At 39.7% G+C, this 24,490-nt stretch overlaps 1 protein-coding gene across 1 annotated transcript in view; it reads left to right on the top strand.

Annotated features, from left to right (window-relative positions):
- MYO1H (myosin IH) overlaps window positions 1–24,490 on the top strand; it is a 372,029-nt gene that overhangs the window by 308,949 nt on the left and 38,590 nt on the right. The window contains 3 exon segments of the mRNA XM_053702119.1: window positions 11,366–11,459; window positions 11,656–11,711; window positions 18,265–18,400. Of these exon segments, the coding sequence (XP_053558094.1) occupies window positions 11,366–11,459; window positions 11,656–11,711; window positions 18,265–18,400 (286 nt within the window).

The raw sequence follows: 24,490 nt of genomic DNA, 5'->3' as shown, positions 1-24,490 counted from the left end.
ACTGCAGTGGCATTATACCTTTCTACTCATTACTTGAACAGCGAGCTGGATATACAGCTCAGAGATTATCTGCGTTTATATATTGATTGTCAAGTGAGAGGCGTAGGACTTGGGGTGACACACAGCTCTATATGTCTAGATGGATTATGTTTATGTGATGTCATATTATTGTCACTCCAGGCTATTTAATATGTATGGTATTGGTTATGCGCTATTTACTGCCCTATGCCAAGTAACTCCACAGATATAAGATAGCCCATATACCTTAGCTATACACACATAGTTCATTAAATGTTGTCCTGTCCTCTTTGGCTGGGGGCTGAACCTCCTCTACCTACAGTTAATTAACTCTATAATCCCCCAACATAAATATTCTAAGGCTGCTACAAGATAGCATACATATACCTAGCTTATCTAGATCAAGGTTACCCCTTCTGGCACCTTTGTTATTTTATTATATTCAGTGTGCCACCTCTTCCCCCCCATAATGTATCTTCCTAATTGGAAGAGCTACTCAAGCGGTTTAGCTTAATTGTACCGCAACCTTTTATTTTGAAAGTATTATTGTGATATCTTTCTATTTCATCTGTGTTAGCTTTCTTTTTGTTCTATTGAGAGATATGTATTTTGTATCGCTACATTTTTCTGAGATCTACTGGCTAAGATTATATCTCTAAGGGTATATCAGATGTGGAAATAAGATTTGAAAATGTTCTAGTCTCTTAGCAACAAAAAATGAAAAAATTTGGGGTTTACTTTATGTGTGTTTACTATTTATGATATGCAACAAATGAACCCTTTTTAAAGATATAGTGGTTATTGTAACTTCTTTACTTTTATGTCTTTTATTTGTTGTAATGCATCTATACCTCAATAAAAATATTTAAAAAAAAAAAAAAAAATCAGTGACCAATATAGCCACCTTTCTTTGCAAGGACACTCAAAAGCCTGCCATCCATGGATTCTGTCAGTGTTTTGATCTGTTCACCATCAACATTGCGTGCAGCAGCAACCACAGCCTCCCAGACACTGTTCAGAGAGGTGTACTGTTTTACCTCCTTGTAAATCTCACATTTGATGATGGACCACAGGTTCTCAATGGGGTTCAGATCAGGTGAACAAGGAGGCCATGTCATTAGATTTTCTTCTTTTATACCCTTTCTTGCCAGCCACGCTGTGGAGTACTTGGACGCGTGTGATGGAGCATTGTCCTGCATGAAAATCATGTTTTTCTTGAAGGATGCAGACTTCTTCCTGTACCACTGCTTGAAGACGGTGTCTTCCAGAAACTGGCAGTAGGACTGGGAGTTGAGCTTGACTCCATCCTTAACCCGAAAAGGCCCCACAAGCTCATCTTTGATGATACCAGCCCAAACCAGTACTCCACCTCCACCTTGCTGGCGTCTGAGTCGGACTGGAGCTCTCTGCCCTTTACCAATCCAGCCACGGGCCCATCCATCTGGCCCATCAAGACTCACTCTCATTTCATCAGTCCATAAAACCTTAGAAAAATCAGTCTTGAGATATTTCTTGGCCCAGTCTTGACGTTTCAGCTTGTGTGTCTTGTTCAGTGGTGGTCGTCTTTCAGCCTTTCTTACCTTGGCCATGTCTCTGAGTATTGCACACCTTGTGCTTTTGGGCACTCCAGTGATGTTGCAGCTCTGAAATATGGCCAAACTGGTGGCAAGTGGCATCTTGGCAGCTGCACGCTTGACTTTTCTCAGTTCATGGGCAGTTATTTTGCGCCTTGGTTTTTCCACACTCTTCTTGCGACCCTGTTGACTATTTTGAATGAAACGCTTGATTGTTCGATGATCACGCTTCAGAAGCTTTGCATGATATCTCACTATTTTTGACTTTTCTGAGCCTGTCAAGTCCTTCTTTTGACCCATTTTGCCAAAGGAAAGGAAGTTGCCTAATAATTATGCACACCTGATATAGGGTGTTGATGTCATTAGACCACACCCCTTCTCATTACAGAGATGCACATCACCTAATATGCTTAATTGGTAGTAGGCTTTCGAGCCTATACAGCTTGGAGTAAGACAACATGCATAAAGAGGATGATGTGGTCAAAATACTAATTTGCCTAATAATTCTGCACTCCCTGTAGTTATATTTACCCAGCAATATGTACTTAATGTGTATATTCTTTGTTGAACTGTTATATAAGGTCTGCACATAACTTTTATTGACTTATAATATAGAGATCAATTATATTCTGTAGTTATGTAACTTTTTACGAGGATACATACAATGGGTTAATCAAAAAGTGTGTCGTGTCGCAATGTGTTGGGTAGTGCAATAGCACACACTTTGGAAATTAAAGATAGATGTTGGTAAAAGTCAACATTTATCAACGTGCTTACTGTCTCTTTAATTAAGTAGAAATATTGTAGATTTGAGCAATAGGAATATGTATATAAGTTTGCACTTATAAAATAGTCCCACCGTGTTGGACTGATTAGGCTATTTTTGTCAAAATAGCGTATATTGAGGTTCAAAGATTCCCCTTCAAATTCATGGGATTATCTTACATTTTAATCACTGTAGATGTGTGTGTATATATATAAATTTGCACGTGTGAGGTTATCGGGTTACGCTGATTGAACTATTATTCACATATATATATATATATATATATACACATATACACAGTTGTGCTCATAAGTTTACATACCCTGGCAGAATTTATGATTTCTTGGCCATTTTTCAGAGAATATGAATGATAACACATGAACTTTTTTTTCACTCATGGTTAGTGTTTGGCTGAAGCCATTTATTATCAATCAAATTAGCCAAATTACCCTGATCAAAAGTTTACATACCCTGGGGAATTTGGCCTGATAACATGCACACAAGTTGACACAAAGGGGTTTGAATGGCTATTAAAGTTAACCATCCTCACCTGTGATCTGTTTTCTTGTAATTAATGTGTGTGTATAAAAGGTCAATGAGTTTCTGGACTCCTGACAGATCCTTGCATCTTTCATCCAGTGTTGCACTGACGTTTCTGGATTCTGAGTCATGGGGAAAGAAAAAGAATTATCAAAGGATCTGTGGGAAAAAGGTAGTTGAACTGTATAAAACAGGAAAGGGATATAAAAAGATATCCAAGAAATTGAGAATGCAAATCAGCAGTGTTCAAACTCTAATCAAGAAGTGGAAAATGAGGCATTCTGTTTGATAACATACTGCATTCATCTTGCCATCAATTCTGACCAAATTTCCTTTGCCTTTGTAGCTCACACATCCCCAAAACATCAGCGATCCACCTCTGTGTTTCACAGTAGGAATGGTGTACCTTTCATCATGTGCCTTGTTGACTTCTCTCCAAATGTGGCGTTTATAGTTGTGGCCAAAAAGCTCAATTGTTGTCTCATCACTCCAAATGGCTTTGTGCCCGAAGGTTTGAGGCTTGTCTCTGTGCTGTTTAGCTTATTGTAAGCGGGAAACTTTGTGGCATTTGCGTAGTAATGGCTTTTTTCTTGCGACTCAACCATGCAGCCCATCTTTCTTCAAATGCCTCCTTATTGTGCATATTGAAGCAGCCACATCACATGTCCTGTATTTCACCTGAAGTTATTTGTGGGTTTGTCTTTGCATCCCGAACAATTTTCCTGGCAGTTGTGGCTGACCGTGGTTTGGTTTCAACAGAACCCCTCATTTTCCACTTCTTTATTAGAGTTTGTACACTGCTGATTTGCATTTTCAATTCCTTGGATATCTTTTTATATCTCTTTCCTGTTTTATACAGTTCAACTACCTTTTCACGCAGATCCTTTGACAATTCTTTTGCTTTCCCCATGACTCAGAATCCAGAATCGTCAGTGCAGCACTGGATGAAAGATGCAAGGGTCTGTCAGGAGTCCAGAAACTCATTAACCTTTTATACACACACACTAATTACAAGAAAACAGATTACAGGTGAGGATGGTTACCTTTAATAGCCATTCAAACCCCTTTGTGTCAACTCTTGTGTGCATGTTATCAGGCCACAATCACCAGGGTATGTAAACTTTTGATCAGGGTCATTTGGGTAGTTTCTGTTGTCATTATGATTTAAAAAGAGTAAACACAGTTGATTGATAATAAATGGCTTCAGCCAAACACTAACCCTGAGTGAAAGAAAAGTTTTTGTGTTATCATTCATATTCTCTGAAAAAAGGCCTAGAAATCATAAATTCTGCCAGGGTATGTAAATTTATGAGCACAACTGTATATATATATATATATATATATATATATATATATATATATATATATATATATATATATATATATATATATATATGTTATTCCTATGCTTCAACTGTGGCCTTATAAGTAAATAGATAGATTAAACATCCTTTGGTTATAATGTAATTCAATAGGTGGTTACAAATATGTCCTAATCTTAGTCTGAGCATAAATTTATCTCAGATTGACTTAAAGGGACATGAAACCCAAAATGTTTCTATCATGATTTAGATAGAGCATACAATTTTAAACAACTTTCCAATTTACTTCTATTATTTAATTTGCTTCCTTATCTTGTTATCCTTTGCTTAAAGGTTTTTCTAGGCAAGCTCAGGAGCCGGAGAGAATCTAGGTTCTACCTGTTGATTGGTGGCTGCATATATATATCGATTGTGATTGACTCACCCATGTGTTTAGTTAGAAACCATTAGTGCATTGCTGCTCCTTCAACAAATGATACCAAGAGAATGAAACAAATGAGATAATAGAAGTAAATTAGAAAGTTGCTTAAAATTGTATTCTCTATCTGAATCATGAAAGAAAAAAAAATGGGTTTCATGTCCCTTTAAATACACTTTTTGGCTTATGTCAGCACTCAGACTGAGTGTATTACTATTAAGATTGTTTATTGCAATAAAGTATCCTTTTTGTTAGTATTCTGACAATACCTTATAGAGCAATAATAGTGTTTATAATCAACATTGTTTGCCAATGCTTAAACTTATCTAATAAACTATAAATACGTTTTTATCACGGTTGTTTAGAACAAAGCCCATGCGAGCAGTCAAATGCTACATTGTTACTGATATTTCTATCTATTTGCAATAAACATTCAACGGTGATATGGTTTGAAAATACTTGAGCTCATCTATTAACTTATAAAAGCGTCTGTTATCCGGATGGTTTACAACCAACACATTGCGAGTTATCAACTGGTAAATTATTACAGATATTTCTATCAATTCGTAATCTGCGTTCCAAATTTGAATATTACCGCCTTGTAACGGCTGTTGTTTAACATATATCCTCCATTAGTTATACTGCTTTCAACTATAAGTAATTCGATTTGGCACTCAATAGTTAGTATTGGTAGTAAAACTACATTGACCCCATCAAATGCCCACTTAGTAAAGTTATGTTAACTCATTGTATGTGTCAGATCTATTTGCAACTTTAAAACGAGTAAGGAGTTGAAAAAATCAACAACCCTCCCTTGACATGTTTCACCGTTTCGATTACAGCTTTTTCAGATTAGTCTAGAAGATGTTCAGCTTAGTCAAATCCCAACAGGAACAGTCCAAGTTCAACACTGTGATGATACCCAAAAGCAGCACTGAACCAAACTTTTAGTTTGCACATCTCTATGCCTGCATGGACTGGTGTCAGAGAGAGAGTTGTGGCTTGCCCGCAGCTCTTTGCCCCTCTTCTACAGAATTACAGAACTAACTCTATATTACAAGACTGTGAACAATATATTAACAAGCAGTGACAAAGCTACTTTCCTGCCAATTGTTAAAAAACATATTAGTCATAATAACGTTAGTTTCTCATAGTTAGCGCTATGAGAAATATACAACCTATATTGTTATATCATGCGTGGAGCAGGAATGTAAAAAAAAGCCTTATTTCCAAGGCCTTAGCTGGCCTGCATTTATATGTGTTCTCTAAAAGCAAAGTTTTAATATGAAGTGCTAATATATTAACTTTTTATTAATTATTTGTGCATGGAATCATGAAACGTTTCCAATCCCTTACACTCTATCATTGTAGAAAGATTGCACAGCAGCACTGCATAAAAAGCAATGTCTCCTGAGATAATGGCCAAAGGACATCCTTCTTGTCTCTTATGTCAGAGGCTGCCGTGGTTGTGTTCTACCCCCATTGATATAGAATTATCCTTAACATATGGCTTTAGTCCGTCATTGCATCTCTAAAGGAATACGCACAAGATTGAACTTTTTCAAGATACTACTAAGTGGTCCATATATCTAACTGTTTAATCTGACTCTTTTCTTTATACTTCCCTTTCTTTTTCTTTTCTCCCTTTCCTTTTTTTCCTCCTTCACACCTTTTCTGTCCAGCTCTGAGTATTCTCTGGAGTCCTCCTTTTATGTTTCAGAATCTTCAAATTGTTAATCATTACTTGCCACAGAATATCTTTAAGGGATCATGTAGCGCATAATGTCCACCCGAAATCGATAAATGCCGACATTTCTGGTGAAATGCTTGTGCAATACCGCCCCCTGCACATTCGCGGCCAATCGTCCGCTAGCAGGGGGTGTCAATCAACCCGATCGTATCCGATTGGGCTGACTGCTGTCTACCTCAGAGGTGGCGGACGAGTTAAGGAGCAGCGGTCTTATGACCGCTGCTACTTAACGTATGTTTCTGGTGAGCCTGAAGACTCGCGCGGAAACTGCTGCATTTGCAGCGTAATAAATCAGCCACTCAGAGTCTGTTTTTATTTTAGATATCTGGAATGCAAAGTGTTTGTATTATGCCTATATTATCTTTTTCTTTCATTTGTTGAATTTCCTATTTTAAAAATGTAATAAAGATAATATAGTTGAAAGGAAAAAAGTCTATTTATTGGGGGTTTCATCTCCTTAGCAGCTGCTGTTGTGGAGATGATACCCCAATAAAGAGACTTAGTGCTTTTTATACAGTGGTTCTGTGCAGTTTTTCTACAATTTTACCTCATATTGTTTGGGGTATGCAGACACTCTGTTGCATTGTGCACACTGTTTCACATTTTTGGATTCTGTGCTGTGCTATCACTTATTTGTCTTGCTATATTAAGAGATCCTTCACACAAAGCTGTATTAGTCCTTATACCTCATGCTACACTCTTGCCTCACTAGAGCTGTCACCTGCACCTTATAACCCTATCTCATATTTGTTGTTCATACATTCCATACTCTTTTATATTTCATGGGGTCCATCCTATACCCATTTTGTTTTCATGGCAGCTTATCACACAAATGTTTTTTTGCCCATCACGCACCTGTTTAGTGTTTATTCAGGGAAATTATCCCATAATTATTTTTTCTCCCTTGTTTAGTTTTCCTAAGAAGACTGCCTAAATATAAAAAACATGCATAACCTGAAAGCAGCTCTGCTTATTTAGTAAATAATATGACAAGAAACACCTAAAACAAAATAAGCCGATTTCTTGGTGATTATAGTGTCAAACAAGAGCAAAGACATTTTAAAGGATTACAAAGTCATATGAATTTAAATTAATAAGGAAGGGTGAATTCTAGTTGACCAGGGCCGGATTTCCCATTAGGCACAGTAGGCATGTGCCTACAGGCGCCTTGCAGTGAGGGGCGCCTGCCTGTCAGTAATAAAAAAAAAAAATTTTTTATTTTTTTTTAGTGAGGGCATTGATTTTAGTAAGAATTATGCTGCCAGGTGCTTACAGAGTCGAGTGTTTATTGGTAATATGTTACAGCAGTTGAGGGAGCCATGAAGGAGAGAGGGGCAAATATTAAAACTAAACCCCTCCCATTTTCGCCAGGCATGTTTAGTTTCACTTTTATTTTATGTACTTCTGTGGACTCACACAGCCAAGCTCCATGCTGATGTGTAGCAGACACTTTTTGTTGAGGAATGAAAGCTTCAAAACAACAGGTTAGGATTGTACAAGGCTTCTAATGCTGCCTAGAATGACAACATAACAAGCAGAGCACTTTAACCCCTTGGCTACCAGAGAGGGTTGCAGTGTATTCACTTATTATGTGCTGTAGGGCATTTTTATAGCCAGGGGGTTAAATTCTGCTTCAGGATGAATGTTTTTGTTCTATAAAGGCCTTGGAGGTGTGGAGGTTATGTGGGACTAGCTGCTCTGCTCTTTATTACAAGCTGCCAATTGTGATTTACACATTTTACAGCCTTTAGGGCACTTTGACAACAAAGTTTGTAGACTGTAAGGCTGTAAAATGTGTATGTGTGTAAACCACTCACATGGCATATTTGTTTGTATGTATGTATATGTATGTATATGTATGTGTGTATATATATATATATATATATATGTATATATATATATATATATATATATATATACATACACACACATCACATACAAAATTGTTAATCTGTTCTTTTATTAAGTGTGGTATTTTTGTAATGTGGTAAATTGAATTTCTAATTTCTAATTTTAAACACATTTGTTGACCCCTGGATTACATATAATCTACAACATTCCATGTTTTCCTTTGAGAGCAACATCATATGATATTTATATTTCAGAACAAAATAAATGTAACATCTGTGTGTATTTGTACCAAAAATATCAGAGTTCACAAGATTTTTTTCATGTAGTGGAAAAAATACCTACATTTTATGTTTTCTTCCACTGGCTGCACAGGTTGTTGATGAGCTTGCATGCTGCTAGTTTTAATATTGCTATTGTTTACACAAAACTGTGTTTAACTCCAACAAAATGTTAAGCACATAGTCAAAGTCATCTCCAGAAAAGCTGTCTCAGAACTGATATTGACTATGTGTTTAACTCTTTTGCAAGAGGGTAACATACTTCTGTGCAAGCACTAGTGCAATATTAAAATGCTCTAGCAAACTTTCACATTTTATGTCCCTTTAAATAGGGTTTTCTTTAGAATATTTTGCATTAAAAGTTTAACATGATTTGTTTTTGTTATACATAATAGAAATTGTATGGCCATTTGAGTCAAGTGAATATTGATTTTTGGTGTAACTTCCATTACAACAAATATTGCAATTGGTGTGTGTATTTGTGTATCTCTATAAAAGGAAAAATGTAATTTTACATCTAATATTTATTTTTAGTTGTCTTAAATAATAATAATAAAAAAAGTCCTCATTTTTTCCCACTTTTTTATTTTTTTTTTTTGGGGGGGGGGTAGGGGGGCGCTTCAGGTTTTTGTGCCTACAGGCACCTGAGATGTAAATCCGGCCCTGTAGTTGACATATAAACATATATATTTTTTATCTATACTGTGGGGTGATAATAAAAGGTTACCTTTAATTTATTTTAACTCTTGCCGTGGTACAAGTCTTCTTATGGGTACGAACATGTATAGAAATCTTTCATTTAGGTCGAGGAGTATTACTTGCACTAGTATTTGGGAGGCTATTGGGTTTTATATATATATATAAATATATATATATATATATATATATATATATATACACTGCTCAAAAAAATAAAGGGAACACTTAAACAACACAATGTATCTCCAAGTCAATCACACTTCTGTGAAATCAAACTGTCCACTTAGGAAGCAACACTGAGTGACAATCAATTTCACATGCTGTTGTGCAAATGGCATAGACAACAGGTGGAAATTATAGGCAATTAGCAAGACACCCCCAATAAAGGAGTGGTTCTGCAGGTGGTGACCACAGACCACTTCTCAGTTCCTATGCTTTCTGGCTGATGTTATGGTCACTTTTGAATGCTGGTGGTGCTTGCACTCTAGTGGTAGCATGAGACGGAGTCTACAACCCACACAAGTGGCTCAGGTAGTGCAGCTCATCCAGGATGGCACATCAGTGCGAGCTGTGGCAAGAAGGATTGCTGTGTCTGTCAGCATAGTGTCCAGAGCATGGAGGCGCTACCAGGAGACAGGCCAGTACATCAGGAGACGTGGAGGAGGCCGTAGGAGGGCAACAACCCAGCAGCAGGACCGCTACCTCCGCCTTTGTGCAAGGAGGAACAGGAGGAGCACTGCCAGAGCCCTGCAAAATGACCTCCAGCAGGCCACAAATGTGCATGTGTCTGCTCAAATGGTCAGAAACAGACTCCATGAGGGTGGTATGAGGACCCAACGTCAACAGGTGGGGGTTGTGCTTACAGTCCAACACCGTGCAGGACGTTTGACATTTGCCAGAGAACACCAAGATTGGCAAATTCGCCACTGGCGCCCTGTGCCGCCCTGTGCTCTTCACAGATGAAAGCAGGGGCACACTGAGCACATTTGACAGACGTGACAGTCTGGAGACGCCGTGGAGAACGTTCTGCTGCCTGCAACATCCTCCAGCATGGCCAGTTTGGCAGTGGGTCAGTAATGGTGTGGGGTGGCATTTCTTTGAGGGGCCGAACAGCCCTCCATGTGCTCGCCAGAGGTAGCCTGACTGCCATTAGGTATCAAGATGAGATCCTCAGACCCCTTGTGAGACCATATGCTGGTGCGGTTGGCCCCGGGTTCCTCCTAATGCAAGACAATGCTAGACCTCATGTGGCTGGAGTGTGTCAGCAGTTCCTGCAAGACGAAGGCATTGATGCTATGGACTGGCCCTCCCGTTCCCCAGACCTGAATCCAATTGAGCACATCTGGGACATCATGTCTCGCTCCATCCACCAACTTCACTTTGCACCACAGACTGTCCAGGAGTTGGTGGATGCTTTAGTCCAGGTCTGGGAGGAGATCCCTCAGGAGACCATCCGCCACCTCATCAGGAGCATGCACAGGCGTTGTAGGGAGGTCATACAGGCACGTGGAGGCCACACACACTACTGAGCCTCATTTTGACTTTTTTTAAGGACATTACATCAAAGTTGGATTTGCCTGTAGTGTGGTTTTCCACTTTAATTTTGAGTGTGACTCCAAATCCAGACCTCCATGGGTTGAAAATTTTGATTTCCATTTTTTAATTTTTGTGTGATTTTGTTGTCAGCACATTCAACTATGTAAAGAACAAAGTATTTAATTAGAATATTTTATTCATTCAGATCTAGGATGTGTTATTTTAGTGTTCCCTTTATTTTTTTGAGCAGTGTATATATATATATATATATATGTGTGTGTGTGTGTGTATGAAATATTTATAGAACATTGCATATAGATAAGCATGTTATTACATTTGCTGATATGTATAATACCATGTGTGATACTATAATGTCCCTAAGAAACACAAATATAATGTCACATACCTTAGTAACTGAAATCAAGGTTGGTAGAAAACCTTAAATGATGTGGTTCCTCAATCTATACTTCTCTCTGCAGAAAGCCAGCCAGAAACAGTGCCAACCTTTTTGCCATTTTTGATACTAACCTTATTTGCCCTATATTTGTCTTCTGTAGAAGAATGAGTTTGAGAAGTTATCTGCATGTGCCTAATATGGTTTCTTAAATTGTAGATGCACCAGAAAGTATTGGCCAGTGAGATTTTTCAAGGGAAGAAGGAGGGCTACTCACAGAGTATCAGCCAGCCATTTTCAGAGACCAGACTCAGTAAGTGTGTAACCAAGAAGATGACAGATATAAGGGTATAACAATAAATAGGGATTTTATAACAATTACCTGTCAAGATCTTTTTAGAAGATTATTTCCTATAGCCTCACTGGATATGGAAATTTAGACCCATATGAAGATCTATACTTTTAAATTATGAAACATTTACTACTTCTGATTTTGTCTTTTTGTTTAGGTGAACAAAATATTAACCCAAAAGTGCTTCAGCTCATGTTATATGATAAGGTCAAGGTATGAAATAGAACTGCATAATTGTATATATCCTCATTAGATATGCCCTGAGATCTTCCATATACACACTAGTATACATCCGTGCTTTATAAATGCTCTCTTAAGCAGTCACAAGCACTGTATAAATCCATTTGTTACTACACTTGCTCATCTCCTTATGCATTACACTATTACAACTTATTGAAACAACCTTAGCTAAATAATCCAATACCTACTTCATATAAATCTTTCCTTTACTAACTTCACTGTCCTTGAGTTCTGTATGGCTGTGTTCCAATCTGGGACTATATTAGACTTAAAGTGAACACTTTGAGATTTTAATATTAATGTTAAATTATGTGTAGAAAAACAACTCTGCAATATTTATTTTGTCCCTTTTTTCCCCTGTACTTTAAAGGGACAGTTTACACCTTAGTCATCTTAAAGTCTTACCATAGATTAAGTTAATAACCTCCTGCACCTCTTTCTATATAATGCAGCAAGAACGGTAAAAAAGTTATTTTAAAAAGAATATAGTTTATGGTCACTTTAAAATTGCCGCCAAACTCCACCCACTGATGACATCACAATCCGAGCTGCATTTGGGCACTCTGCTGAATAGCATTGACAGTCTGCTTTTGTGACTGGACACCATATGCAGCTCAGATCGTGAAGTCATTAGTGGGCGGTGTTTGGTGGCCATTTCAAAGTGGCCAGAAACTATATTCTTTTTAAAAACATAATTTATGCTTACCTGATAAATTTATTTCTCTTGTAGTGTGTTCAGTCCACGGGTCATCCATTACTTATGGGATATATTCTCCTTCCCAACAGGAAGTTGCAAGAGGATCACCCAAGCAGAGCTGCTATATAGCTCCTCCCCTCACATGTCATATCCAGTCATTTGACCGAAACAAGACGAGAAAGGAGAAATTATAGGGTGCAGTGGTGACTGGAGTTAGCTGTAATTCTTTCAGGAGGCTGCTGTCCAGCAGTCTCATAGGCTAAGCGTATTATGCTACGAAGTCAAAAAGAGAGAGAGATAGCCGAAGCCTTTTGACCTCTCTTCTGTCCAGAGTAGACGACAAACAGAGAAGAAGTTTGTCGAAAATCTTTAGTTGCCTGTAAGTAGAACTTCAGAGCACGGACCACGTCTAGATTATGCAAAAGACGTTCCTTCTTTGAAGAAGGATTAGGACATAAGGATGGAACAACAATCTCTTGATTGATATTCTTGTTAGAAACAACCTTAGGTAAAAACCCAGGTTTAGTACGCAGGACTACCTTGTCTGAATGAAAGATCAGATAAGGAGAATCACAATGTAAGGCAGATAACTCAGAGACTCTTCGAGCCGAGGAAATAGCCATCAAAAACAGAACTTTCCAAGATAAAAGCTTAATATCAATGGAATGAAGGGGTTCAAACGGAACACCCTGAAGAACTTTAAGAACCAAGTTTAAGCTCCACGGAGGAGCAACAGCTTTAAACACAGGCTTAATCCTAGCCAAAGCCTGACAAAAAGCCTGGACGTCTGGATTCTCTGCCAGACGCTTGTGTAAAAGAATAGACAGAGCAGAAATCTGTCCCTTTAGTGAACTAGCGGATAAGCCCTTTTCTAAACCCTCTTGTAGAAAAGACAATATCCTAGGAATCCTAACCTTACTCCATGAGTAACTCTTGGATTCACACCAATATAAATATTTACGCCATATCTTGTGGTAAATTTTTCTGGTAACAGGTTTCCGAGCCTGTATTAATGTATCAATAACCGAATCCGAAAACCCACGCTTTGATAGAATCAAGCGTTCAATTTCCAAGCAGTCAGCCTCAGAGAAATTAGGTTTGGATGGTTGAAAGGACCCTGAATTAGAAGGTCCTACCTCAGGGGTAGAGACCATGGTGGACAGGACGACATGTCCACTAGGTCTGCATACCAGGTCCTGCGTGGCCACGCAGGCGCTATCAGAATCACCGATGCTCTCTCCTGTTTGATCCTGGCAATCAGTCGAGGTAGCAACGGAAAAGGTGGAAACACATAAGCTATGTTGAAAACCCAAGGGGCTGCTAGTGCATCTACCAGCACCGCTCCCGGGTCCCTGGACCTGGATCCGTAACAAGGAAGCTTGGCGTTCTGGCGAGATGCCATGAGATCCAGATCCGGTTTGCCCCAACGATGAATCAGTTGGGCAAATACCTCCGGGTGAAGTTCCCACTCCCCCGGATGAAAAGTCTGGCGACTTAAAAAATCCGCCTCCCAGTTCTCCACGCCTGGGATGTAGATCGCTGACAGGTGGCAAGAGTGAGACTCTGCCCAGCGAATTATCTTCGATACTTCCAACATCGCTAGGGAACTCCTGGTTCCCCCTTGATGATTGATGTAAGCCACAGTCGTGATGTTGTCCGACTGAAATCTGATGAACCTCAGTGTTGCCAACTGAGGCCAAGCTAGAAGAGCATTGAATATTGCTCTTAATTCTAGAATGTTTATTGGGAGGAGTTTCTCCTCCTGAGTCCACGATCCCTGAGCCTTCAGGGAGTTCCAGACTGCTCCCCAGCCTAGTAGGCTGGCATCTGTTGTTACAATCGTCCAATCTGGTCTGCGAAAAGTCATTCCTTTGGACAGATGAACCCGTGACAACCACCAGAGAAGAGAATGTCTGGTCTCCTGGTCCAGATTTAGTAAAGGGGACAGATCTGAGTAATCCCCGTTCCATTGACTTAGCATGCATAGTTGCAGCGGTCTGAGATGTAGGCTCGCAAATGGCACTATGTCCATTGCCGCGACCATTAAGCCGATTACTTCCATGCACTGAGCTACTGATGGGCTTGGAATGCAGTGAAGGACACGGCAAGCATTGAGAAGCTTTGATAACCTGGACTCCGTCAGGTAAATCTTCATCTCTACAGAATCTATAAGAGTCCCTAGAAAAGGGACCCTTGTGAGTGGTAACAGAGAACTCTTTTCCACGGTCACTTTCCACCCATGCGACCTCAGAAATGCTAGAACTATCTCTGTATGAGACTTTGCATTTTGAAAACTTGACGCTTGTATCAGAATGTCGTCTAGGTACGGAGCCACCGCTATGCCTCGTGGTCTTAGTACCACCAGAAGAGAGCCCAGAAACTTTGTAAAAATTCTCGGGGCCGTAGCTAACCCGAAGGGAAGCGCTACAAACTGGTAATGCCTGTCTAGAAAGGCAAACCTTAGGTACCGATAATGATCTTTGTGAATCGGTATGTGAAGGTAGGCATCCTTTAAATCCACTGTGGTCATATATTGACCCTCTTGGATCATGGGTAGGATGGTCCGAATGGTTTCCATCTTGAACGATGGAACCCTTAGGAATTTGTTTAAGATTTTTAAATCTAAGATAGGTCTGAAGGTTCCCTCTTTCTTGGGAACCACAAACAGATTTGAATAAAACCCTTGCCCCTGTTCCGTCCGCGGAACTGGGTGGATCACTCCCATCACTAAGAGGTCTTGTACACATTGTAGAAATGCCTCTTTCGTTACTAGGATTGTTGATAACCTTGACAGATGAAACCTCCCTTGTGGAGGAGAAGTTTTGAAATCCAGAAGGTATCCCTGAGATATAATCTCCAACGTCCAGGGATCCTGTACATCTCTTGCCCAAGCCTGGGCGAAGAGAGAGAGTCTGCCCCCCACTAGATCCGTCTCCGGAAAGGGGGCCCTGACTTCATGCTGTCTTAGGGGCGGAAGTAGGCTTTCTGGCCTGCTTGCCCTTGTTCCATGACTGGTTGCATTTCCAACCCTGTCTGTAACGAGCAGTAGTTCCTTCCTGTTTTGGAGCGGAGGAAGTTGATGCTGCTCCTGCCTTGAAATTACGAAAGGCACGAAAATTAGACTGTTTGGCCCTGTCCTGAGGAAGGGTGTGGCCCTTACCTCCAGTAATGTCAGCAATTTCCTTCAAGCCGGGCCCGAATAAGGTCTGCCCTTTGAAAGGAATGTTTAGTAATTTAGACTTAGAAGTTACATCTGCTGACCAGGATTTAAGCCAAAGCGCTCTGCGCGCCTGTATGGCGAATCCGGAATTTTTAGCCGTAAGTTTGGTTAAATGCACTACGGCATCCGAAACAAACGCATTAGCCAGCTTAAGGGTTCTAATCTTGCTCAGAGACTCATCCAATGGTGCTGTGCGAATCGCCTCTTCCAGAGACTCAAACCAGAATGCCGCTGCAGCAGTGACAGGCGCAATGCATACAAGAGGCTGTAATATAAAACCTTGTTGAACAAACATTTTCTTAAGATAACCCTCTAATTTTTTATCCATTGGATCTGAGAAAGCACAGCTATCCTCCACCGGGATAGTGGTACGCTTGGCTAAAGTAGAAACTGCTCCCTCCACCTTAGGGACCGTCTGCCATAAGTCTCGTGTGGTGGCGTCTATAGGGAACATTTTTCTAAATATCGGAGGAGGGGAAAAAGGCACACCGGGTCTATCCCACTCCTTACTAATAATCTCTGTAAGCCTCTTTGGTATAGGAAAAACATCAGTACACACCGGCACCGCGTAGTATTTATCCAGTTTACATAATTTCTCTGGGATTGCCACCGTGTCACAATCATTCAGAGCCGCTAACACCTCCCCTAGCAACACGCGGAGGTTCTCAAGCTTAAATTTAAAATTTGAAATTTCTGAATCCGGTCTCCCTGAATCAGAACTGTCACCCACAGAATGAAGCTCTCCGTCCTCATGTTCTGCAAATTGTGACGCAGTATCAGACATGGCTCTCGTGTCATCGGCGCGCTCTGTCCTTAACCCAGAACTGTCGCGCTTGCCTCTTAACTCGGGCATATTGTATAATACTTCTTTCATAACATTAGCCATATCATGTAAAGTTATTTGTAAGGGCCTTGATGTACTTGGCGCCTCAATCTCACGCACCTCCCGAGCGGGAGACGAAGGTACTGACACGTGAGGAGAGTTAGACGGCATAACTGCCCCCTCGTTGTCTGGTGATAATTTTTTAATCGGTACAGATTGATTTTTCAAAGTAACATCAATACAATTGGTACACATATTTCTATTGGGCTCCACAACGGCTTTTAAACATAATGAACAAGCAGATTCCTCTGTATCAGACATGTTTAAACAGACTAGCAATGAAGCTAGCAAGCTTGGAAAATACTTTCAATAAGTTTGCAAGCAATATAAAAAACGCTGCAGCGCTTTTAAAAAACACAGTTGAGTAACAAAGAACTAATTTCAGTTATAGTCAACAATTCTTTAAATGTATTAATTAGCAGAGGATTGCACCCATTAGTAACAGGATGATTAACCCCTCAGTACCCAAAAAAACCGGATATCGAATTAATATTAAACGTTTTTATTACAGTCTAACACACTGTCACAGGTCTGCTGTGACTGATTACCTCCCTCAAAAACGAATTTTGAAGACCCCTGAGCTCTCTAGAGACATCCTGGATCAAGGAGGAAGAAGCAGGAAGACTGTGCTAGAATTTTAACTGCGCAACAAGGCGCTGAAAAGAGGCCCCTCCCGCTCATTTACAACAGTGGGAGACCTGATATAACGGTTTCTATGCAGAAATATACGTTAGCCATGTGGAAAAAAAGAGAAAAAATTCATGCCCAAAAGGATTTATCACCAAAGTACCTCACAAAACGAATAACATGCCAGTAAACGTTTTGAAAATAAACTTCTTTAAATGTCATGCAAAGTTATCACTAAGCCTGCAACCAGTCGCTACCACTGCAGATAAGGCTTAAGCATTATTTCAGTATTAACAGTATTTTCTCAGTCAAATTCTAGTCCCTAGAAAATAACTCTACTGTGCATACATTTATCAGCCTGATACCAGTCACTACTACTGCATTTAAGGCTGTACTTACATCATACGGGTAACAGCAGTATTTTCTTAGTCAATTCCATTCCCAGAAAATATTGTACTGCACATACCTCATTTGCGGGGGACCCCGCATGCTATTCCCATGTTCTGAAGTTACCCCACTCCTCAGAATGTCGAGAACAGCCAGTGGATCTTAGTTACGCCTGCTAAGATCATAGAAAACGCAGGCAGTTTCTACTTCCAAATACTGCCTGAGATAGAAAAAACAGCACACTCCGGTGCCATTTAAAATAACAAACTTTTGATTGAAGAATAATTAAGTAAAAACTCCAACTCCTCCTGCGACCTCCTTCTTTGTTGAGGGTTACAAGAGAATGACTGGATATGACATGTGAGGGGAGGAGCTATATAGCAGCTCTGCTTGGGTGATCCTCTTGCAACTTCCTGTTGGGAAGGAGAATATATCCCATAAGTAATGGATGACCCGTGGACTGAACACACTTAACAAGAGAAATAACTTTTTTTACCGTTCCTGCTGCATGATATAGAAAGGTGCGCAGGAGGCTATATGCAGCTTAATCTAAGGTAAGACATTAAGATGATCAATCACAAAATATTGTGATTACAAGGTGTTTACGGTCCATTTAAATCCTCCTAATACTAGTCCTGTTACATGCTGTTCATTTGTATGAAATTATAAAATGTATTAATTTATTTTATAACATTATTGTTCTTATTTAAAGTATGGTACGCCTGTGATTAAGTACGACAGACGTGGGTTCAAACCCAGACCTCGACAGCTCCTGATGACACAGTCAGCACTTTTTGTGACAGAGCAAGCCAAGATCAAGAATAAAATTGAATTCTCAAGCCTAAAAGGTAGGAAAACAATATTTTAATCACTTAAAAGAGTGTATCCATCACTATTAAAATGCTATGAAAATAATGGTATATATGCAACGTATATTTCAGCAAAAGTTTTGAACAAAACATTTTTTTTTATAAACACAATTTGTTTTAGCAAAATTTGCAAGGTTTTGATATTTCAGAGCAGTCTAAGAATGCATACTTTAACCCCTTAATGGGACACTGAACCCAATTTTTTCTTTCATGATTCAGATAGAGCACGACATTTTAAGCAACTTTCTAATTTACTCCCATTATCAAATTTTCTTCATTCTCTTGGTATCTTTATTTGAAATGCAAGAATGTAAGTTTAGATGCCGGACCATTTTTGGTGAACAATCTGGGTTGTCCTTGCTGATTGGTGGATAAATTCATCCATCAATGAAAAAGCACTGTCCAGAGTACTGAACCAAAAAAAAGCTTAGATGCCTTCTTTTTCAAATAAAGATAGCAAGAGAATGAAGAAAACTTGATAATAGGAGTAAATTAAAAAGTTGCTTAAAATTGCATGCTCTATCTGAATCATGAAAGAAAAAATTTGGGTTCAGTGTCCCTTTAAGGACCACAGCACTTTTCCATTTTCTGACCGTTTGGGACCAGGGCTATTTTTACATTTCTGCGGTGTTTGTGTTTAGCTGTAATTTTCCTCTTACTCATTTACTGTACCCACACATATTCTGGGATCCCCTTTGTTCAGAAGTAGCAGACTTATATGGCTTTGGCGTTGCTTTTTGGTCATTTGAAGGCTGCTAAATGCTGCTGTGCACCACACTTGTATTATGCCCAGCATTGAAGGGGTTAATTAGGTAGCTGTAGGGTTAATTTTAGCTTTAGTGTAGAGATCAGCCTCCCACCTGGCACATCCCACCCCCTGAACCCTGCCTGACCCCCCTCACACAGCTCTCTTCCCTCCCCCACCTCACAATTGTCACCACCATCTTAAGTACTGGCAGAAAGTCTGCCAGTACTAAAAAATAAAGCATTTTAAAAAAAAATTAAAAAAATTCCCCCCAATTGATTCTGCAGTGTTGGATCCCCTCTTAGCCCCCAACCTCCTTGATCCCCCATACAGCTCTCTAACCCTCCCCCCTCTACCTATTTGCCATCATCTTGGGTACTGGCAGCTGTCTGCCAGTGCCCAGTTTGCCCCCAAAAAATGTGTAATTTTTTTTATTTTTTAATACAAACACATTTTCTGTAGTGTAGCTGCCCCCCCTCGACATCCTACCTCCCTCCCCCTCCCAGATCCCTTCCCAAAAGTCCTTAATTTCACTACCATCGGTGCAAAACAACATTTTTTTTTTCTTCAAATAATGAGATTCGCCGCGGGTGCGTGCGTGCACCCACACCCATGCGTCCCGGCCCACCGCTTCCGCCGACTAAGCCGCAAAGTCTCCTGTACCAGATCGGGAAGCTGACACATTGATGGGCCGCCCACATGCCTCCCAGCTGCTGCTCCCACCCGCCAACAATCAGCGCCATCAATGCCCAATGCAGAGGGCCACAGAGTGGCTCTTTCTGCATCTGTGTCCTAAACAAGGTATTACAGTGATGCCTCAATACCGAGTCATCACTGTGACACCTTGAAAGCGGTTGGAACCGCTTGAAACCCGAGGACGTACAGGTTATGTCCTTGGTCACTATCTGATATTTTTTGTAGGACGTATCCTCCTTGGTCCTTAAGGGGTTAAAGTTCTTTTTAGTATGTTTAGTTTCCATTGCTGTGACCAATCAGAAGTCAGATGTAAATTAGGTCTTGCACTGCTCTAGGCAGGCTACATAAATATCAGGAGACCCTCTCTAGAGTGGAAAAAGCACAGCTTTAGAGGTAAATATAAATAATTATTATTATCTTTTGTATTCATTTTTTTAATCATGATCTTTTATTGAGGTTTTTATAAGTTGAAGAATACAATACAATGTCACATCACAGAAATTATAGGTATACAATATATTTTCAATCCTCAACAAAAAGTAAAAAAAGATCATTATAGCTAATGAACAGGCTTTATTAGAATAAACAATCTGTAGTCTAAAAGTAGGAAATATAACTACTTCTGTACCTTTGGGTGGTATGTATATTAGCAGTATAATATGAGACAATGCAAAGTAGAAATGATACCTTTTTATATATAATATATATATTTTATATATAATATATATATATATTATAAATTCCTCCCATAATGTGGAAGGTCGCTCTTGAACCCTGAAAATTGTAAAGAGCAACTATTTGGAGGAAATCTAGCAACAGATATGGTCAAATACATATAAATTGGTATCTCTAAACATGACATCATAGAGGGAGAGAACTTAAGCAATAGTCTGCTAGATTAGACCAAAGTGCTTATCCAACTGTTAAGTCCAGTGGATAGGCGGAGGATCTATTATAATACGTAAATACTATAGGAAGTTTAATTGCGTAGTTAGATAATAGCAAATATAAATATAAAATTTCAAAACCAAGCAACTGGGTGCCCACATTGGACTTAAGGATATTAGCTAGTGGCTATTTGGTATATAGTTGTATATATATGGAAAAAAGAAAATGGCCTAGACGCTCCAATAAAAGGTTAAGTATGAAGGTCTATATTGGCAAATTGGTGGGTTACATCTATGTGTAATAGACTACTAGAGGTTGTACCATGTTACTATATACAAGTTGAGATGTAATATATCAAGTTACTGAATCTAACAAATAAATGAACTAGAAATTGGTAGAAAATGATGAAGGGATATAATCAGCCACTTCCAAGAATCTACAGCATAGGCAAGCGAAGGTATCTGCGTCTAAGCGTGTATTTAAAATAACATAATAAGGAGATCTATAAATAATGAGTTGTCCCAACAGTACATAAATTTGGAGATAACTGATCTGTGTACATTTTATATATGACAGAATTCAGTTGTGTAAAAATATTACAGTGATGAAAAAAAGCAAAATAAAACCCTAAATTTTGTTATATCTCTGTTGTTATGAAGGTGCATGTCTCCATTAAGCTTCCAATATACAAACTCAAGATGGGAAAGCAAAGTAAAGCCTCAGTTTACATGCTAATAGCTTATCCACCTGGGGCAGAACAACAAATACAAACACAGAGAAACAGAAGGTATCATTGCAAATGGGAAGAGAAAGCTCATGCTAACATATCAGTAAGGAGGACTATTTATAAAGCTGTTATGTAAGAGTGACATGGATCATCAGAGAATAGGTAACTAGGTACCCCGTAGTGTAGAATTGTCAGAATCCCTACAATTTGCCAACACCTCTCCTATGTAGCTAATCAAGTCTAAGTATATAGGGCAAGGGAGTCTGGGTCTTTTGGTATAAAGATCGCCACAAAACAGGTAGCTTCAGTCTGCTGAGATTATTGCATATTAATGGGATCAAACAAATATTTGTCCCCTTAGTAGTGAGCTGCTTTCCGCAACTTCCAGCGCGTTGCCGGGAACTTACTGCCTCTCTCTGCACTGTTATGGTCTGAAATTTGGTTGAATTGCTGTCGCTTACCAGGAGACCGGCCGCATCATCCTGGTACACGAATAGAGAGGGCTCTGCATCAGGTCTACTTTGCTGCATGACGACACCAGATCTAACTGTAACATAACGGTTTCCATGTTCCCACTTAAGTAGGGTAGGTTTCTGCTCCACTTCTGTCTCACTAGTCTGTAGTAAGCAGCTCTGATTGCGGTCTGCCATAGGATAATAGGTACCTTCAGTACAGGGTCGGCTCCAAGGGGGGGGGGGGGCATTGGGGGGCAATGCCCACCCAAATAGAATGCTGTGCCCCCTCAAAAAATATTGATATGATAATATGCTTTAAAAATAATAAATAAAATAATTAATTATGTAATGCTGCATGCTGGGGGCAGAGTTAGCTGCCAAATTGTGAGGTCGCATCACGCATCTGCAAGGAGATCTTAACCTCTTATATGGAATTTGAAGTTAATTAGAGACTTTTTGGACTTGTCTTTAATCTTATTAATTTTACCTAACTATCATGAGTTACTCATTTTCTTAAACAATTGACCATGATAAGAATATGATTGTATCATATAAATATAAGTCTATAAATTGCTACCGGCTTCTATCGACGCCTCAAAAGTGCACTGTGATCTTAGGCCGGGCCTAAGATCACAGTGCACTTTTGAGGTGTCGATAGAAGCCGGTAGCCATTTATAGACATATTTATATGATACAATCATATTCTTATATGCTCACAGTACATAGGTTGTATTAAGTAGCCTGATATCCGTTAGTTATTGCGAAACAGGTATAGCTATAGCTAATCTACAAAATTACCAGTACCTGAAACCTTGTATCCTCACTGCTATTGCAAACAAAGGGGTTAATTGCATTGGGGGGTTTGGGGTGCATGGCTGTTTAGGGGACATGCTTGAGATTTGAGAATGAGTTTAAGGGTTTTGGATCATGGTGATTAAGGGGTGAAATGTTTTTGAGGAGCTATTGCACTGGGGGTCTCAAGTTTAATGGTTCTGTTTTAGTGCACTGCATAGGATTTAGACTTCATTCTTTTACCTAGTGATTTAGCACATATTCTCCAAATGTTAATAGTGGGGGATAAGCCAGCCAGAAGCTACACTTTCCTGCAGAATATGTAGATCTGCTCTTATTTTGACTCTCATACATGCTTTGTAAATGCGTGCCTCCTGGTGAAACCACCCCCCCCAAATTAAATTCGTTCTGGAGCCGACCCTGCTTCAGTAGCTAGAGGTTCCGTATGCTGCATCATGTCACCCCCTCTTTCCGCCATCTTAAGTGCACTATTATCTCCTTCCACACTTGGAACTCTAATTATCTGCATGAGTTCATTAAAACTGTTATGCATCTGCAGGTCTAACTTCATAAGAAGTGCCTGTATCAGTGAGTGCTGTTCCTCCTCCATATTCATCCAAAATGTGTAGTTAGTGTAGTCTCTAATCCTCAGCTGCAGTGGCTTTCAAAATAATGTGGAAGAGCACAGTAAATTATAATATTGGCAGACCGATAGATCTAGAGTATCAGCAGATCAATAGCCGCTTTTACCCTGGGTGTCCAAGGAGGGGGGTATTAAGAACTGGAGTGAAAGCCTCCACCAGAGCTCATGACAGACTAAATCAGGTCCCGGAAAGCTCAAATAAGACAATCTTGGTATAATGAATCTCCCACGTTATAAGGTAGTTGAATGTCATAAATGTGGGATAGAATGATATATATCTTCTAGAAAACTTGATGAATAGTTAGACTTTTACCGGGAGCGTTATGAATTGCGTTCATGCCGGCTTCCTAGCCACACCCCAATAATTATTATTTTTAACTATGCTTAATTAAAATATCAAGGACGGGGGGGCGGGGCTGGCCGCAATACTAGATGGATGCATGATGGAGGAGCTCTGCCAAAACTTTTGGAATTAAAAGGATTTGAGGACACCTATTCACCTACAACTAGTTTTGCATGTATATGACATTCATCAGTGTCTTGGCGAGGCTCAGAGAGCAAGTGATTTAACTATATGAGCTCCTATTTTGGATCACAGACACACGACAATTTTTGGGGCCTATCATAAAGATATACAGCCTAACTGCGTCATCCTATAGAGAACTGAGCACCCAAGATAGTGAGATTCGCTACTATGTGAGACCCTGATGTGGCAGTGAGGGAAGTCGGATCCCATATCCTCTAGGCTACCTTTCAAATTAAATTAAAGGTGAGGGAGCAGGCTTTTTGCTGCTCATTTCAATACATAACATTATCCTCATGGAGCTTGCGGCCTCCCTTTTGGCAGCATTACACGACCGACTCGACAAACACCATGCTGCGCTTGTGGACACTCTGAAAAATACCAATAGCGCTCCTAAAACTACAGCTATAATTGAAGACTCACACACCAACACGACAGATGCTTTATCAGAGGGTGGTGAAGTTGATCTGAATAGCACAACTAACCAGCAGCATCTACGCTACGCAGAGCTTGAGTTGGAGTATGCAGCTGACCTCGCAGATCGTAGTATTTGCGGAGGTGTCTCTGATCTTTTCCCGGCTGCTGGATTTAAGGCTCTAG

Source organism: Bombina bombina, chromosome 2, assembly GCF_027579735.1.
Source record: "Bombina bombina isolate aBomBom1 chromosome 2, aBomBom1.pri, whole genome shotgun sequence".
NCBI classification, from domain to species: domain Eukaryota; kingdom Metazoa; phylum Chordata; class Amphibia; order Anura; family Bombinatoridae; genus Bombina; species Bombina bombina.
The sequence above is the reverse complement of the archived record's forward strand: the minus strand, read 5'-3'. Positions and strand labels throughout refer to the sequence as shown.